At 44.4% G+C, this 19645-nt stretch overlaps 2 protein-coding genes across 2 annotated transcripts; one reads left to right on the top strand and one right to left on the bottom strand.

The window, feature by feature from the left end:
- The first annotated feature begins 1673 nt into the window (after window positions 1-1673).
- Window positions 1674-10102, top strand: LOC140721047 (uncharacterized). The gene is made up of 2 exons (XM_073035925.1): window positions 1674-2061; window positions 5626-10102. Exon 2 carries the CDS (start codon window positions 6031-6033, stop codon window positions 7420-7422), a length of 1392 nt encoding a protein of 463 aa, XP_072892026.1. The 5' UTR covers window positions 1674-2061; window positions 5626-6030; the 3' UTR covers window positions 7423-10102.
- Window positions 10103-17652: 7550 nt separating this feature from the next.
- On the bottom strand, window positions 17653-19411 carry LOC140721034 (uncharacterized). Its single transcript, XM_073035914.1, has one exon. It carries the CDS (start codon window positions 19007-19009, stop codon window positions 17720-17722), a length of 1290 nt encoding a protein of 429 aa, XP_072892015.1. The 5' UTR covers window positions 19010-19411; the 3' UTR covers window positions 17653-17719.
- Window positions 19412-19645: the final 234 nt, after the last annotated feature.

Below are 19645 nucleotides of genomic sequence, written 5' to 3'. Positions count from 1 at the left end.
CCTTCACCCACTGACGTGCTTTTGTAAACTTTTAGCAGTGTAGAAAAGTCAAAGGATTTGTGATTGGGAATCACAAACACAACAGGAATTAATTCTTACTCTCAATAATTTCTCCTTTGGCTCCTCCCACTTCCTCCAAACCAAAGGCGTAGCCATGGGCACTGGCATGGGTCGCAGTTATGCCTACCTTTTTGTTGGCTTTGTGGAACAGTTCATTTTCCAAGCCTATATGGGCATCCATCCCCCTCTTTTCCTTCGCTACATAGACGACTGCATTGGAGCTGCCTCCTGCACGCATGCTGAGCTCGTTGACTTCTTTAACTTTGCCTCCAATTTTCACCCTGCCCTCAAATTTACCTGGTCCATTTCTGACACCTCCCTCCCCTTTCTTGATCTTTTTGTCTCCATCTCTAGAGACGGCTTATCTACTGATATCTACTATACACCTACAGACTCTCACAGCTACCTGGACTGTAGCTTCCCATCTTCGCACCCTGTCTCTTACAAAAATGCTATCCCCTTCTAACAATTCCTCCGTCTCCGCCGCATCTGCTCTCAGGATGAGGCTTTTCGTTCCAGGACGAAGGAGATGTCTTCCTTTTTTAAACAAAGGGGCTTCCCTTCCTCCACCATCAACTATCAAGCTTGGGAAACAATGTTTAAAGTCTTACGATGGTAAAGTAGAAAAGTTCAGTAATCCACGGAATAAGTGAGTGAGAGGAGAGATTTGTAAATCCACACGAACATGTAGAGAGAAGGCAATTACGCAGAATTCCACACACATTCCACGCTGGGTAAACGAAATAACTGTCGCCGAAGATCTTATCCGTTGATTCGTTCCGAAATCCACTTCGAAATATCACCAGGTGACAGTGACAGGAATATCGTCTTCAAGTGGTTACCACAGAACACCCCGATTCCAGGTAAGGGCCAACAGAAGTGATACCACGGGATACTCCAACAAATCCACACGTATGGATTATACGAAGTGACAGACACACATCCGTTGTACACTGCGTGCCGATGATCAACCCGACCTTCTGGGCATGGAAGAGCTCCAACCCATAGCAGTGACAAGCTGAAGTTCCAACAGTCTCAGTCTCTCCCTCTCCCTCTCCCTCTCTCTCTGTCTCTCTCTCTGTCTCTCTCTCTGTCTCTCTCTCTCGCAGGCTGCCGCCCCTTGTCTCTGACGTCATAGTCCCGCCTCTCACAGTGAACGAACCTCAAACAACACACACAAAATGCTGGTGGAACACAGCAGGCCAGGCAGCATCTATACGGAGAAGCACTGTCGACGTTTCGGGCCGAGACCCTTCGTCAGGACTCTGATCAGCCTCTGTCTTCAAACGAGCCCGCGGTCTTGTAACACAATGCACCTCTAAAGTCTGACAGAAGACGAGCTACGATGGAGCAGAGTCAGAAACCAGAGTTGCCAGACTGAATCAGGGCTTTGGGGCTCCAGAGAGAGATGGGGTCTGGAGTTTACGAGGAGGAGGAGGAATCAGACCAGCAGGATGTGGCTAAAAATGAAAGATTAGAAACATTTGGAAACCGGTTGACCGAGAAAACGTGGTTAATTTCTGCAAAATACTGGTGGAAATCAACAGATCAGGCAGCAAATGTGGAGAGGAATAAATGGACAACGTTTAGGCCGACTCACTTCAGTATGCCTAGACTGTGTACTCCTCTGCTTAGTTGCTGCCTGAACTGCAGAGCTCCTCCAGCATTGTGTGTGTGCGTCTCTGTATTTCCAGCAACTGCAGAATGTCTTGTCTGCATTTCTGCATTTGTAAGAGGATTTTACTTTGCCATTAGATACACATTGATATTGATTATCTTCTTATGGGAGCCGCTTTCTGCATTAAAACAGCTGCTGAGTTTTCTATACACACAGAAAAAAGCTGAGGTATGGACATTGAACCAGTACATGCAGAAACTTTTAACTGCAGCGTGATTACCCGTGAAGCACCGATCAAATGCGCAGGCGTCAGGGCTGCAGCGGTCTCCGGATATCACGCATGCGCGCAGTGCACAAAAAGCCTCGGAAAATGTCGGAAGCAGGTAAGAGCGATTCTCCGTGATTTAATCTTAAATTCCGACCTCGGGACATTTGCTGTGAGTTCCGCAATCCCGGAACAGTCCTGCCCTCTTCCATCTCTCCAGCTGCCGGGGAGCTTCCGGCTGATTAGGGAATGGGAGCCGATGGATCTGTCAGACAGAGCTGAGTTCCAGCTATCTGAATGCAAGGATTGGGAACTCGGAGAAAGGGAACAAAATCGATTCCATCACCAGTTGAGAAAATCACCTTTGTTCTACCTGTAATTACAAACACTTATCCACTTGGCGCGTGGCTAAGTGATCTGAAGGTCACTAGTTCAACCCTCAGCTGAGGCAGCGCGTTGTGTCCTTGAGCAATGCACTTAACAACACATTGCTCTGCGACGACACCGGTGCCAAGCTGTATGGGTCCTAATACCCTTCCCTTGGACAACATCGGGGGCGTGGAGAGGGGAGACTTGCAGCATGGGCAGCTGCTGGTCTCCCATACAACCCTGCCCAGGCCTGCACCCTGGAAACCTTCCAAGGCACAAATCCATGGTCTCATGAGACTAGCGGATGCCTATATAATCAAAAACAAGAGAAAATCTGCAGATGCTGGAAATCAAAGCAACACACACAAAATGCCAGAGGAACTCAGCATTAGTACTCTTTTACATAGATTTTGCCTGGCCTGCTGAGTTCCTCCAGCATTTTGTGTGTGTTGCTTGTTCTATTTCCTCTTGCTCTAGACTTTTCTACCTGTGAGAACATGTTTTGTCCCATTTCCTCTTGGTACATAATGATATCAAACTCCTTTGCCCTGGGCATCATGTAGCTTTCACATCACAAATGTGCCAGACTCCAGTCAGTCAGACCCTTCCCTTCACATTCATTGGCATTTCCATCAATGAATTCACCACCATCTATCACCTGCGGGAGGGTTCAGAGGGAATATTTATGTACAATACAAAAACTGGTGTTACCTGCATGTATTGTAGTGATGCAAAAGTTGCTGGAAAATTTGCATGTGGGAAGAAGTGGAGTGATATTTGGAAATTTGACTGTTTAAAGCATTGCTTAGCAAGCAAATCACATATGGATGGTGTCCAAATGCTCTGACGAGAAAATCCTTAATTATCCACTATAGGCCTGCTACATAGGTTGTGTGAGAGTGCAGATGAACTCGATCAAACCCAGAGGAGATAGAAGTTCCAGGTTGCAGGACACGGGAAACTGGGTGAAAGTCAGGAAGGGGAACAATGTTAAATAGCCATCGTAGAGTACTTTTGCGGCCATCCTCCACAACAATAGATGGACCACTTTAGAAAGTGTTGGAGGGAATTAGCTGTCAGTGGAATGTCAAAGTGGTGATACATGATTTGTTAGTGAGGGGAACAGGACTAGAAGGGGACTAATAGCCTAGGGGTGAGGCTTGCTACTGCTAGTGGGGGGGGGGGGGGAGGTTAGAGGTTAAACTAAAGTTTCAAGGGGTATGGGCCAGAATGCCAGAACAGATACTGGAGAGGGTGAATTGAATTGATTTTCTTACTTATATCCTTCATATACATGAGGAGTACAAATCTTTATGTTGCATCTACATCTAAATGTGCAATGTCCAATTTATAGTAATTTACAATAAATTGTATGTACAACAGCACAGTCAATGTTACACAGAAATACAATCCTTTCAGCATTGAATTAAAGTCTGGTAGACTGGTGGAAGAAGCTGTCCCAGAGAGTTTGTTTTGACACCGGACAGATGTTGTTCAGACCTCAGACAAAGTCATCAATCAAGAGGTTGAGCATGGTGTGAAGACTGACCTGAGCTGTGTATATCACAATGCAAGAATTATCATAGGAAAGCCTGATGAGCTCAGGACAGGGAATTATGATATTGTAGCCATTACTGGGACTTGGTTGCACCCAACAGTCTGAGGGATTGAGAGGAACAAATTTGTAGAGAAATCACCGACTATGCCAAGAAACAAAGGTTGATTCAGTAAGTCATTTTAACTTTCCAAATATTGACTGAGACTCCCATAATGTAAAAGGACTAAATGGGGTAGAGTTTATCAAATATGCCCTTAATCAGCACATAGAATTCCAGACATAGAAGTATGCAAAAAGCTATTAGGAAATGATCCAGGGCTAGTGACAGAAATTAGTGTATGAGAACACTTTGTATCTAGTGATCATAAGGCCATGAGGTTCCAAGTAAATATGGAAAAAGAGAGGTCTGGACCATGGGTTGAGATTCGAAGTTGGAGAAAGGTCAATTTTGATGGTATCAGAAAGGATCTGACAAGTGTGGCTTGGGACAGGCTGTTTTCTGGCAAAGGAGTACTTGGTAAGTGGCAGTTGTTCAGGTGAAGTTTTGGGAATGTAGAGTGTGTATGTGCTTGTTGAAATAAATGTTGAAGTGTAATTGGTGCAGGCAACATTGGTTTCCAAGAGATATGTTGTTCCTCTAAATGCCTCGGACTGTTGGGTGCTACCAAGACTCATTGATGACTATAATATCATAATTTCATGTCCTCAGTTCATTTGACTTATTTTTTAGTCGTCTTCTGTTGGTTTCTAAAAGCTTCCCAATAGTTTTTGCTCTTTTGTTTGCCCTCTCGTTGGCTTTTATGTTGGCTTTGGCTTCTCATTTTAGCCACTGTTGTGTCATCCTGCATTTCCAATGCTTCCACTTCTTTGGGATGTATCGATCACTCAGTTCCTGCATTGCTCCCAGAAACTCCAGCCATTGCTGATCCAATGTCAGTCCTAACTTTTCCCTTCCAAACAAGTTTGGCCAGCTTCTCTGTCATAGAATCATGGAGAAGTTCAGTTTGGAAACAGGCTATTTGGCCCATTGTGCCAATGCTGAAAAAAGATTTAAGCTGCCTTATGCAACTACCTGCACCGGGACCATCACCCTCCATATCCCTACCATCCAGGCTCCCATCCAAACTTCTTTTAAATGGTGAAATTAAGCTCATTTTCACCACTTGTGCTGGCATCTCATACCACTCTCTCATGACCATTTCAGTAAAGATCTTTTCCAAAGGTTTCCATTAAATTTTCACCTTCCCTCTTACCCATGATCCTCTGGTTCTCATCCCACCCAACCTCAGTGGAAAACCTGTTTGCATTTACCCTCATACCCTCATAATTTTGTATACTTCCAACAAATCCTCACAACAATGTATAATTTCCTTGTTTATGTTTAGAGTTTTTTTAGGTGTGTAAGCTGTTGAGGGGCATTGATCATGTGGATAGCCAGAGTATTATTCCCAGAGTGTTTCAGTTACTGTGGGGCCAGGCACCCATGCAGCTCAGTGGGAACAGGGAATACCAATGGACAGAGACAAACTGAGCCAGGTCACATATTGGAGATGGCAGAAATGCCCCATTCTTACACAGACAGGAAGAGCATCAGAGATACCAGCATTGTGTCAAGTTAGAAGATGACTTCTCACTCCAACTTGGGTTGAAACTCACTGTAACAGTGTGATGCCAGATCACACCTTAGCAAATCAAGTGATTTTATCTGAAATGTTGTCCTACACCCACTGATGGATTTTATAAATCTTTTTACAGGTTAAAAATGAAAAGGAATTTGTCTGCAGGAATCTTGAACACAACACACCAGTTTTGCTGTCTCTGTCCAGATATTTAAGAAGTGGAGCAAGGGATTCAATCGATCATCCTTCCTGCTCAGAATATGTGGAGCGATATACTCCATCATCTGACTGACTGACATACCAGTCATTTTACACAGGGGGAACCCGTTCATCTGCTCAGACAGTGTGGAGGGATTCACTTGGTCATCTCAACTGAAGGTACATCAGCGAGTTCACACTGGGCAAAGCTATTCAGCTATTCTGTGTGTGAGAAGGGACTCAGTCGGTCATCCCACCTGTGGACACACCAGTCAGTTCACACTGCACAGAGGCTGGTCACCTGCTGAATTTGTGGGGAAGGATTCACTCAGTCATCTGACTAATGGCTCACCAGCGAGTTCACACAGCGGAGCGGCCGTTCACCTGCTCAGAATGTGGGAAGGGATTCATTCGGTCATCTAAACTGAAGGTACATCAGCGAGTTCACACTGGCGAGAGGCCATTCTCCTGCTCGGACTGTGGGAAGGGATTCAATGAATCATCCCAACTGAAGGTGCATCAGAGAGTTCACACTGGGGAGCGGCCATTCACCTGCTCAGTCTGTTGGAAGGGATTCACTTGTTCATCTAAACTGATGGTACATCAGCGAGTTCACACTGGGGAGAGGCCGTTCACCTGCTTGGACTGTGGGAAGACATTCACTTGCTCATCCCAACTGAAGCTACACCAGCGAGTTCACACTGGGGAGTGGCCATTCACCTGCTCAGACTGTGGGAAGGGATTCACTCAGTCACCTAAACTGAAGGTACATCAGCGAGTTCACACTGGGGAGAGGCCATTCACCTGCTCGGACTGTGGGAAGGGATTCACTTGCTCATCCCAACTGAAGGTACATCAGAGAGGTCACACAGGTGAGAGACCATTCACCTGCTCCGTCTGTGGGAAAGGATTCACTCGGTCATCCGAACTACTGGTACACCAGCGAGTTCACACTGGGGAGAGGCCGTTCACCTGCTCAGATTGTGGGAAGGGATTCACTCGGTCATCCGAACTACTGGTACACCAACGAGTTCACACCGGGGAGTGGCCTTTCACCTGCTTGGACTGTGGGAAAGGATTCACTTGCTCATCCCAACTGAAGGTACATCGACGAGTTCACACCGGGGAGCGACCATTCACCTGCTTGGACTGTGGGAAAGGATTCACTTGCTCATCCCAACTGAAGGTACATCAGAGAGTTCACACTGGGGAGCAGCCGTTCAATTGCTCGGACTGTGGGAAAGGATTCACTTGCTCATTTAAACTGATGGTACATCAGAGAGTTCACACTGGGGAGAGGCCATTCACCTGCTCAGATTGTGGGAAGGGATTCACTTGCTCATCCCAACTAAAGGTCCATCAGAGAGTTCACACTGGGGAGAGGCCGTTCACCTGCTCAGACTGTGGGAAGGGATTCACTTTGTCATCGCAGCTACTGAGGCACCAGTCAGTTCACACTGGGGAGAGGCCTTTCACCTGCTCAGACTGTGGGAAGGGATTCACTCAGTCATACACACTAAAGGCACACCAGTCAGTTCACACTGGGGAGAGGCCATTCACCTGCTTGGACTGTGGGAAGGGATTCACTTGTTCATCTAAACTGAAGTTACATCAGCGAGTTCACACTGGAGAGAGGCCATTTACCTGCTCAGACTGTGGGAAGGGATTCACTTGTTCATCTAAGCTGAAGGTACATCAGCGAGTTCACACTGGGGAGAGGCCATTCATATGCTGAGACTGTGGGAAAGGATTCAGTCGGTCATCTTAACTATGGAGACACCAGCAATTTCACACTGGGTAGAGGCCGATCACCAGCTCAGACTTTCGGAAGAGATTCTTTCAGACAAATAAACCAAATGTGCATCATTGAGTTCACACTGGTGAGAGGCCGTTCACCTGCTGTGAATGTGGGAAGCAATTTACTCAGTCATTAAACCTCATGTAACTCTTGCTTTGGCTAGCAGATTTATATAGGGGGTGATAGACCCCTGGCCCAGCCAAATGTAAGGAATCTCGTTTGGGTGGGTGCTATGTGATGACCCCTGTTACAAATCAGTACCCCGAAATAACAAATGGTACACAATATGTGATTAAACAATTGAGCTTTATAATTCTTACTTTGACTATATAGTTAGTGAAATAGACCAAAAGAAAAGAAAAAGGGCTCACTCTCACCATTCGAGTTTTCTCATCTCTCCCCATCAAAAGACCACGAAAATCTCTCTTTCAGACTCACAAGAAAGAACATTGCTGTCATTGGATAGCCTTGCACTCCAAACCCTTTTATCGCCCGTTGTAACCTAAACAATGCTGCTACATATAAACCTTTACCTCAGCAGTGAATCATTACAGAGTCTTTGTGGTGGCGTGTTGGGGAGGAAGCATTAAGAAGAGGGACGCCTCACGTCTTAATAAACTGGTAAGGAAGGCGGGCTCTGTCGTGGGCAAAGTACTGGAGAGTTTAACATCGGTAGCTGAGCGAAGGGCGCTGAGTAGGCTACGGTCAATTATGGAAAACTCTGAACATCCTCTACATAGCACCATCCAGAGACAGAGAAGCAGTTTCAGCGACAGGTTACTATCGATGCAATGCTCCTCAGACAGGATGAAGAGGTCAATACTTCCCAATGCCATCAGGCTTTACAATTCAACCGCCAGGACTTAAGAACTTTTTAAAAGCTATTATTAATGCTTTTTGAGATAGTGATTTAGATGCATATCATATTTTTTTACTGAGTTAAGTATTGTATGTTATTAGTTTTGCTACAACAAGTGTATGGGACATTGGAAAAAAAGTTGAATTTCCCCATGGGGATGAATAAAGTATCTATCTATCTATCACTTGTGGCACACTACCGGGTTCACACTGGGGAGAAAGTTTCAATAAGCTGCATGCTGGATATTTGTCCATCACCATTGCTGAATGCAATTTCAAGAGTGACTGTCAGTGCTGAACTCTGCTATTATTGCTGCTGCTCACCACACCCAGTTCTGCACCCTGGTCACTGGGCATGGGAGGAGTTTCTTCTGCTGCACATTCACTTTTAATGGGACTGGAGTTTAATGTTCTGGATCTGAGACAAATAAATCAGTTTATTTTAAACTCTGTCTCCAGTACTTAGTGAATTTATAACACACCTAGTGTGAGTCAACTCAGGCCGGCTGGACACTGCCGGGGATTCTGTTCCACGACAGTCCTTTTAAATCCTCCCCTGTTGTTCCCCTCTCGCTCTCCCTGTTGTGATGGGTTCCAAACAGTCACCACTCTGTGGGTGAAGAGGTTTCCCTTGAATTTTCTGCAGACTGAAGAAGTCGAGCTGACTGCAGTTCTGTCTGACATGTCCCTTGGCCCTCTAATTTCTGGACTGAGGAAGAATGCCATTCGTAGTTAATCTCCTTATTCAGGGCTCATTTCCACATTATGTGCAATTTTCCCTGCTTCTTAAGATAACACCACTGTCCTCCAAAGACTGAAAGCAGAATGGGAAATGAAGCAGGGTCAGAAGCCAGAGGCGGGTCTGCACAGGGCAGAGTTTGGGGCTCTGGATGATGGTTGGTGTAAGAATGTATGATCAGGAGAAGGGATTCAGCAGGACATGGCAACGAATGACACAGTAGCAACATTTGGAAGCTGATTGGCAGAGAAAATCTTTTGGTTGTCTGATAATACAAACAATAGCTGTGGTGAGGTGCTTCACTGGTCAAGGAACATTTGTGTGTTGGGAATGGTTTTATCTATTGAGCGATTTGTTCCTGCTTATTTATCCTGTAATATTATATCCAGATAATTGTTATGAATTGTCCTATCTGACATAATGTATTGATTATCATATAATGTTAGATTTTAACTCTAAAACTGGATCAGGCTTGAATTTATGGTGCCTTGATGAAGTGATGGAGGTCATTGATGAGTTTGTATTTTAAAGCAAGATGTTGGTGAATGATATTTAGAACTTCATTGTACCTGCACAAGTGATCAGATTGAGTTCAACTACTGCAGAATCCTGGAATGTGTTGGATTGTGTCTGGTTTCTCTTGGCATTTTCTGCACTTACTGCTTTGTTTTTTTATTTGTATTTCATGTATTTTTGATTTTTTTTTCATTTTGTAAACCACCTTGTCCTGTATTTCTGCAAGGAACCCCTCTGTTTGTGGGAACAAGTCTCGAACTCTCAGTGGAGTGCTCGATGCTTCTTTGTCAACATCTGATCTGCTCAGATTGTTGGGATGTCTCCCATGGAGGGTCATACTCATTCCAATGGTTAATGCTTTCTTCCATAGTGGTAATTCATTTTTCTGAGTTGGTCTTTCATTTAAGTTTTCTGGTCTGTATTGCTTATCACGATTGCATATACACACATGGAGTGCTGAATCCTGTTCATTTTTGATGAAAATATATACTTAGTTTTATCTGACTGTTGTGTGATTTTTTATCATGTGTGTTATATCTCTTCCTCGTTCTGTCCAAGCTGGTGTTAATCTAAGTGGGTTTGGGTGTAAATAGTCTTTTCTAATGTTTTCTAAAGTTCTTATTTATCTTTGTAAATTCTACTGATTGAAATGGGACCAAGATATCTTTGTAAAAAATAACTCAATGTCAGTGTTGATGGAAGTGTTTATTGCCTTTGTTGTGTTTGTTAACTATTGAGCTCTGACAGGTTTTTTTAAAGCCTTGAACTAAATTTTTCAAAGGTTTTCCTATTTTGCACTACTTCCTATTTTCTTTGCTTCTTGATATTCCAGATACGTGGGTATCAAAAGTCCTGATAAGGGGTCTTGGCCCAAAAATTTGATTCCCATCCTTAGATGCTGCCTGACATGCTGAGCCCCTCCAGCACTTTGTGTGTATTACTCGAGATTTCTAGCATCTTCAGGTCCTCTTGTTTCCCAGATACTTACATGTTTCTTGAAAGAACAAGCCAGGAACAAGCTGGCCATGGGGTTGTGTGGCCCTGTTGTTAAAATATTCAATAAAATCATTAGAAAGAGATGGCATAGTGTTGGGAGTTGTAGAATCTGTGGGTAGAATTAAGAAACAGCAAATGTAAAAAAAAAATCCCTGATGGGAATTGTATAGAGACCTCCAAACAGTAGTAAGTATGTGGTCCACAAATCAGAATGGGAGATAGAAAATGCGTGTCAAAAGGGCAATGTTATGGGGGATTGTCATGTAGGTGATTCGGAAAATTAGGATGGTGTTGGTCTCAAGAGGAAGTACTCCTAGAATGCCTACGAGATGCTTTTTGGAGCAGCCCATGGTTGAACCCACTTGGGGATCAGCTATTCTGGATTGTGTGTTGTAATGAACTGGAATTAATTAGGTCACTCAGGTTCAAAGAACCCTCAGGGGCAAGGGATCTTAATGTGATCAAATTTCCCCGACATTAGAGAAGGAGAAGCTAAAGTCAGATGTGGAATACAGAGAATTAGAGAGGCATGAGAGAAAAAATGGTCAAAATTGATTTGAAAAGAACACAGGCAAGGTTGAAAACAGAGCAGCAATGGTTGGAATTTCTGGAAGTAATTCAGAAGGCAAGGATATACACATCACAAAGAGGAAGTAGTATTGTAAAGGTAAGGTGACAAAACTGTGGCTGTTAAGAGAAACCAAAGACAACATAAAAACCAAAGAGATGGCTTAGAGCAAAAATTACTAGGAAGCTAGATGATTGGGAAGCTTTTAAGAACAAACAGAATGCAACTAAAATAATTAAGAAGGAAAAGATGGAATACATCGATGAGCTAGGCAGCAATATTAAAGGGGATAACAATTTTTTCTTCAGGTAATAGTGTAAACGAGAGGCTGAAGTGGATATCAAACCTCTGAAAAATGATGCTGGAGAGGTAGTAATGGGGTGGGGGTGGAAGGTGATGGCAGATGAACTGAATAAGTATTGTGCATCACTCTTATCTGTCGAAGACACTTGCAGGAATATGGAAGTCCCAAATGTTAGTGGTCAGAATGTTTAAAGTTATGTTACCTGGGAGATGGTTCTTGGGAAACAGATGGTCTGAAGGTAAATAGGTCACCTGGACCAGGTGGTACTCCAACCAGAGATGGCTGAAGAGATATGAATGCATTAGCAATGATCTTTCGAGAATCGTTAAGGAAATTTTCAGAAGTTTTCTGATGACTCTGCCATAGTTGGATGCATCAGCACCGCAGATGAGGCTGAGTACAGGGCTACGGTGGGAAACTTTGTCACATGGTGTGAACAGAATCATCTACAGCTTAAAGTGAAAAAGACTAAGGAGCTGGTGGTGGACCTGAGGAGAGCTAAGGCACCGGTGACCCTTGTTTCCATTCAAGGGGTCAGTGTGGACATGGTGGAGGGTTACAAATACCTGGGGATATGAATTGAAAATAAACTGGACTGGTCAAAGAACACTGAGGCTGTCTACAAGAAGGGTCAGAGCCGTCTCTATATCATGAGGAGACTGAGGTCCTTTAACATCTGCCGGACGATGCCGAGGATGTTCTACGAGTCTGTGGTGGCCAGTGCTATCCTGTTTGCTGTTGTGTGCTGGGGCAGCAGGCTGAGGGTAGCAGACACCAACAAAATTAACAAACTCATTCGTAAAGCCAGTTATGTTGTGGGGATGGAACTGGACTCTCTGATAGTGGAGTCTGAAAGGAGGATGCTGTCCAAGTTGCATGCCATCTTGGACAATGTCTCCCATCCACTCCATAATGTACTGGTTAAGCACAGGAGTACATTTAGCCAGAGACTCATTCCACCGAGATGCAACACTGAGTGTCATAGGAAGTCATTCCTACCTGTGCCTATCAAACTTTACAACACCTCCCTCGGAGTGTCAGACACCCTGAGCCAATAGGCTGGTGTTGGACTAATTTCCACTTGGCATAATTTACTTATTATTATTTAAATATTTATGATTTTATATTGCTATATTTCTACACTATTCTTGGTTGGTGCGACTGTAACAAAACCAAATTTCCCTCAGGATCAATAAAGTATGTCTGTCTGTCTGTCTGTCATTGTATCCCAAGAAGTTTCTTCCTTCACTACTCCCCCTCTCTCAGTTTTTGCCCATTCTTCAAATTTGTCTGTCCTGCTGCAGTCGCATTGCTTCCCCAGCACTAATAGCGCCTCCATCTATCTTTGAATCATCCGCATACCTTGACACAAAGCCAGCAATTCCATTATCCAAATCATTGACAAATAATTTGAAAAGCAGCGGACAGACTACTGCCCCATGAAGACCACTAGTCACTGCTAGCCAACCAGAAAAGGCTCCTTTAATTCCCACTCGCTCCCTCTTGACTGTTAGCCATTCCTCCCATCCATGCCAGTATATCTACTGATTTTTATCCTGTTAAACAGTCTCATGTGTGACACCTTATCAGATGCCTTCTGAAAACCCAAGTAAATTATATCCACTGCCTCTCGGTTGTCCATCCTGCTTATGACTTCCTCGAAGAACTCTAACAGATTTGGCAGGCAAGATTTCCCTGTACAGAAGCTATGCTGGCTTTGACTTATTTTATCATTAGTCTCCGAGTACCCCAAAACCTCATCTCTAATAATAGACTCAAACACTTCCCCAGCATGAGGTGAGGCTAACTGGACTATAATTTGCTTTCCTTTGCCTTCCTCCCTTCTCAAATAGTCGATTGTCATTTGCAATCTTCCTGTCCTCCGGGACCATGCCAGAAGCAAGTGATTCATGAACTCATCATCCGAAAATCCAAGCAAAATACATCCACTGCTTCTGCTTTATCTATCTTGCCTGTTGCTTCCTCAAAGTATTGCAAGTGATTTGTCAGACACAATTTCCTTTAAAGGTATCCTGCTGACTTTGGCCTACGTCATCATGCGTCCCCAATTACAGTACCCAAAAACACTCACCCTTAATACACTCCAACATATTCCTGACCACTGAGGTCAGACTAACTGTCCTATAATTTTCTTCTGCCCTCTCTCACTTCTTAAAGAGTGGAGTGTGGTTTCAACTTTCCAGTTTGCCAGAACCGTTCCAAAATCTAGTGATTCGTGATAGATCATTACTCATTACTTTAAGAGAAAACTTAGGGGGAGCTTCTTCATTCAGAGTCGGGGAGAGTGTGCAACGAGCTGCCAGAGCAAGTGGCAGGGACGATTTCAACCTTTAAGAGAAGTTTGCCTATGTCCATGGATGAAAAGTATATGGAGGGCTATGGTCCAGTTGGAAGTTGTTGGAACTCGGCAGATTAATGCTTTAGCACGGACAAGATTTTTCTGTGCTGTAGTATTCTATGACTCTAATGCCTTCACAATCTCTTCAGCTTCCTCTTTCCGCTCCCTGGTGTGTTCACTTTCAGGCTTTTCAGCTTCCAAAACACGTTCTCTCCTTTGTAAAAGCAGTGGGTGGCTTCCATCTGCAGGAGAATTGGGAAAGTCAGATTGGTGTTAGATCACAAGAGAGGGAATGTATTGAATGCTTACGAAATGGATTTTTAGAGCAACTGATTGTTGAGCCTACTCGGGGAACTGCTATCTTAGATTGGGTGTTGTGCAATAACTCAGCTCTTATTAGGGAGGTTAATGTAAAGGAACCATCAGAAGGCAGTGACCATAATGATTGAATTCCTACTGCAATCTGTGAGGGAGAAGCATAGGTCACATTCATAGTATCACAATGGAATGAAGGGAAATACAGAGGCATGGGAGAGGTGATTCCCCAGGTGGATTTGAGAAGGATACTGGTGGGGATGACGTCAAAGCAGAAGTGGCTGACGTTTCTGGGAATAGTTCATAATGTACAGAATAGGTCATAATGTCCCACAGTAGTAGTTCACAAATGGCGGGGCTAGGCTACCGTGGCTGACAAAGGAAGTTATGGACTTCAGGTAGCAATAGTGAGTAGGAAGTTAGATAATTGGGTAGCTTTGAAAATCCAACAACAGGCAACTGCAAAAATCTATATGAAGGGGAAAGGTGAAATATCAGAGCAAACTAGACAATTATATGCACCATTATAAAAATGTGAAAGGGAGGCGATAGTTTATTTCGGACCTCTGGAAAATGATGCTCATGAGGTAGAAATGGGGAAGAGATGGTAGATGAACTTGATAGGTACTTTGCATCTGTCTTCTCTGTGGAAGACACAGCAGTGTGCCAGAGATCCGTGAGAGTCAGGGAGCAGGAGTGAATGTCATTGTTATTACAAAGGAAAACGTGCGAGGCAAACTCAGGTTCTTTAAGTGGATAAGTCACCTGAACTAGATGGAGCATATCCCAGAGTCATATGTAACGTTTTAGAACCAAACCAGCAGCAATACAGATCACACGGGAGTCCGGTTTTGATGTTAAAACCATTATCTTTATTAGTAACTATTTATAATATTGTAAGTTAAACAAATTAAGCAAAAGTTAACAGTGTTTTGCGTATAAATATGGGTAAATATAACTCCTAAACTATCGAGCCTGGGGGATCAAGGCTTAGAGTCTGGAGATGGTAACGTAGGAAACTTCAGTAATCGGAGGAATAAATGATCAGAGAAAGATACTTGTAGTCCAGGATAATTGTAGAGAGAAGGCAATTATGTCGAATTCCACAGGTAAACGCAAACCGTCGTCCAAGATCTTGTCCGTTGAATCGATTCAAAATCCAGTTCGATATATCAGACGAATGCCGTCTTCAAGTGAGTACCACATAACATATCCAGGTAAGGGTTAACTTCAAGTGGTCCCACATTACATTCCTAAATCTACTCCTTTGGATTATACGAAGTGACAGACACACATTCTGGAGCAAACTTTGCCCTGGCAGTTCTTAAATAAAAGTCTTACTCAGACTACGAGAGTAGCTGTTCTGTCTCCCTCGTTCCGACTGTGTGTGTGTGTGTGTGTGTGTGTGTGTGTGCGCGTGCGTGCGTGCGTGTGTGCGTGTGTGTGTGTGTGTGTGATATCTATCCATATATATCGGACTCTCTAAATCTCTATCTTTCTCTCTCTCCGAGCTGAGAAAGCTGCCGGCTGACGTCACTGTTAGTCCCGCCTCACTCAGGAACTTTCTTAAAGTGACAGTCCACAGCAAAGGAAACCGAGGGATTCGTAACACCTGAGAGAGGTTGCTGAAGAGATAACAGATGCAATGGTCATGACCTATCAAAAATCACCTGACAAGGGGTCCCTTGCAGAAATACACATCAATGTGGTCAACAAAAGGAAAGAAAAATCGAAAGTACATGAAATACAAACAATAAGGCACCAATTTCTACACTATTCTTGGTTGGTGTGACTGTAACGAAACCCGATTTCCCTCGGGATCAATAAAGTATGTCTGTCTGTCTGTCTGTCTGTGTAGAAAATGCCAAGAGAAATCAGACACAATCCAACACATTTCAGGACCCTACAGCAGTTTAATTCAATCTGATTACTTACAAAGGTACAATCAGTGGCAAATATGATTCACCAAAACCTTGCTTCAAAATACAAACGCATGAATGCCCTCCATCACTTCATCGAGGCACCGTAAGTTCAAGCCTGATCCACGTTTAGAGTCAAAATCTTACAAATTATATGATAATCAATACATTATATCAGATAGGACAATCTATAATAACCATCTGGATATAATATTACAGGATAAACAAGCAGGAACAACTCCCTCAATAGACAAAACCATTCCCAACACACACACATTCCTCCACCAGTGCAGCACCTCACAACAGGAATTGTTTGTGTCATCAGTCAGATAACTGAATTATTTTCTCTGTCATCTTCCAAATGTTGCTAATCTGTCATTCGTTGCCACACCCTGTTGCTGATTCCCTTCTCCTCATCATACGTTCTTACTCCGACCATCGTTCAGCACCTCAAACAATGCCCTGTGAGGACCCGCCTCTGGTTTTTGACCCTGCTCCGTTGAACACCCAACTAATGGTTTCCCATTCTGCTTTCAGTGTTTAGAGGACAGTGGCGTTTTCTAACAACCCTTTAGAAGCAGGCAAAATGACCCATAATGTGGAAATGAGCCCTGAATAGGGTTAACAACCAATGCCATTCTTCCTCAGCCCAGAGATTTGAGGGGCGAAGAACATCTCAGACAGAACTGCAGTCAGTTCGAATTCTTCAGTCTGCAGAAAATTCAAGGGAAACCTCTTCACCCACAGAGTGAGTGGAGAGTGAGGGAGATGAGAATGGAGTGAATGGAGAGTGAGAGATGAACAACAGGGGAAGATGTAAAAGGACTGTTGCAAACAGTATCATTGGCAGGGTCCAGCCAGCATGAGTTAACTCTCTACTGTACACTAGGTGCGTTATAAATTCACTAAATACCGGAGAGTTTAAAATAGAACTGATTTATTTGTCACAGATCCAGTCCCATTAAAGGTGAATATGCAGCAGAAGGAACTCCTACCATGCCCAGTGACCAGGGTGCAGAACTGGGTGTGGTGAGCAGCAGCAATAATTGCAGAGTTCAGCACCGACAGTCACTCTCGAAATTGCATTCAGCAACGGTGATGGACAAATATCCAGCATGCAGCTCATTGAAACTTTCTCCCCAGTGTGAACCCACCAGTGTGCCACAAGTGTAACATGCGGCAATGTTTCACTGCTAATGTAATGGCCTCTCTGTAATGTTTCACTGCTGAGGTAATGGTTTCTCTGTAGCAGAGATAAAAGGGTTTTGGAGTGCGATGCTATCCAATGAGAGTAATGTTCTTTCATTGAGTCTGGAAGAGAGATTTTCACGGTCGCTTGCCGGGACAGATGAGAAGACACAAATGGAGAAAATGGGCCCTTATTTTTTCTTTACTAACCCTATAGTGAAAGTAAGAATTATAGAGCCCAGTTCTTTAATGACATATTGTGTATTGTTTGTTATTTCGGGGTACTGATCTGTAACAAGGGACAGATCGCGCAGCATCCACCCAAACGAGATTTCTTAAGTTTGGCCGTGCTGGGGGGGGGGGGGGGGTGGCATGAACACCCCCTATATTAAGCTGCCAGGCGAAGTGAGAGTTACATAAGGTTAGATGACTGAGTGAATCCCTTTCCACATTCACAGCAGGAGAAAGGACTCTACCCAGTGTGAACTCGCTGGTGTCTCTGTAGTTGAGATGACGAAGCAAATCCCTTCCCACAGTCTAAGCAGGTGTACGGTCTCTCCCCAGTGTGAACTGACCGGTGCGCTTGCAGGTGGGATGACTGAGTGAATCCTTTCCCACACTCTGAGCAGGTGAATGGCTTCTCCCCAGTGTGAACTCGATGATGTTCCTTCAGTTGAGATGACGAAGTGAATCCCTTCCCACAGTCCGTGCAGGTGAATGGTCTCTCCCCAGTGTGAACTCGCTGGTGTTCTATTAGGGTGGATGACTGAATGAATCCCTTCCCACAGTCAGAGCAGGTGAACGGCCTCTCTCCAGTGTGAACTCGCTGATGTACCTTCAGTTTATATGACCGAGTGAATCCCTTCCCACACACTGAGCAGGTGAATGGCCTCTCCCCTGTGTGAACTGACTTGTGTGCTTGTAGGTTGGATGACTGACTGAATCCTTTCCCACACTCTGAGCAGGTGAATGGCCTCTCCCCAGTGTGAACTCGCTGATGTACCTTCAGTTGAGATGATGAAGTGAATCCCTTCCCACAGTCCGAGCAGGTGAACAGCCACTCCCTGTTGTGAACTCGCTGGTGAGCAATTAAGGTGGATGACTGAGTGAATCCCTTCCCACAGTCTGAGCAAGTGAATGGCCTTTCTCCAGTGTGAACTCTCTGATGTACCTTCACTTGAGATGACCGAGCGAATCCCTTCCCACAGTCTGAGCAGGTGAATGGCCTCTCTCCAGTGTGAACTCTCTGATGTATCTTCAGTTTAGATGACTGAGTGAATCCCTTCCCACAGTCTGAGCATGCAAACGGTCTCTCTCTCGTGTGAACAGACTGGTGTACCTTCAGATTAGATGAGCAAGTGAATCCCATCCCACAGTTTGAGCAGGTGAACGGCCTCTCTCCAGTGTGAAGTCTCTGATGTACCTTCAGTTTAGATGACAGAGTGAATCCCTTCCCGCAGTCTGAGCAGGTGAATGGTCTCTCCCCAGTGTGGACTCGTTGATGTACCTTCAGTTGAGATGAGCAACTGAATTTCTTCCCACAGTCTGAGCAGGTGAACGGCCTCTCTCCAGTGTGAACTCTCTGATGTACCTTCAGTTGAGACGAGAAAGTGAATCCCTTCCCACAGTCTGAGCAGGTAAACGGCCTCTCTCCAGTGTGAACTCGCTGATGTACCTTAAGTTTAGATGCTTTAGTGAATCCCTTCACACAGTCTGAGCAGGTGAATGGCCGCTCCCTGGTGTGAATTCGCTGGTGAGCCATTAGGTCAGATGACCAAGTGAATTCTTCCCTATAACTTCAGCAGATGACCAGCCTCTGCCCAGTGTGAACTGACTGGTGTGTCCACAGGTGGGAAAACCGTCTGAATCCCTTCTCACACACAGAACAGGTGAATGGACTTGTCCGAGTGTGAACTTGCTGATGCACCTTCAGTTGTGATGACCAAGTGAATCCATTCCCGCTGTCTGAGCTGATGAATGAGTTCCCCCTTGTGTAAGATGATGGGCATGCCAGTCAGTTAGATAATTGAGCAAATCCCTCCCCACAGTCTGAGCAGGAAGGATGATCGAGTGAATCCCTTGCTCCACTTCTTAAATATCTGGACAGAGACAACAAAACTGGTGTGTTGTGTTCGAGATTCCCCTAGACAAGTTCCTTGTCATTTTTAACCTGTAAAAAGCATTTACAAATCCATCAATGGGTGAAGGGCATCATTTCAGTGAGAACGCTTGGGTTATCAAGGTGTCATCTGGCATTAAACTGTTACAATGAAGTTCAACCCAAGCTGGAGACAGAAATCATCTTCTAACTGGGCACAGAGCTGGTATCTGGAATGGCCCTCAAATTCTCTGATGCTCTTCCTTCCTCTATAAGAACGGGGCATTTCTGCCATTTACA

This window comes from Hemitrygon akajei, unplaced genomic scaffold, assembly GCF_048418815.1.
Source record: "Hemitrygon akajei unplaced genomic scaffold, sHemAka1.3 Scf000049, whole genome shotgun sequence".
In the NCBI taxonomy this organism is placed as follows: domain Eukaryota; kingdom Metazoa; phylum Chordata; class Chondrichthyes; order Myliobatiformes; family Dasyatidae; genus Hemitrygon; species Hemitrygon akajei.
The sequence above is the reverse complement of the archived record's forward strand: the minus strand, read 5'-3'. Positions and strand labels throughout refer to the sequence as shown.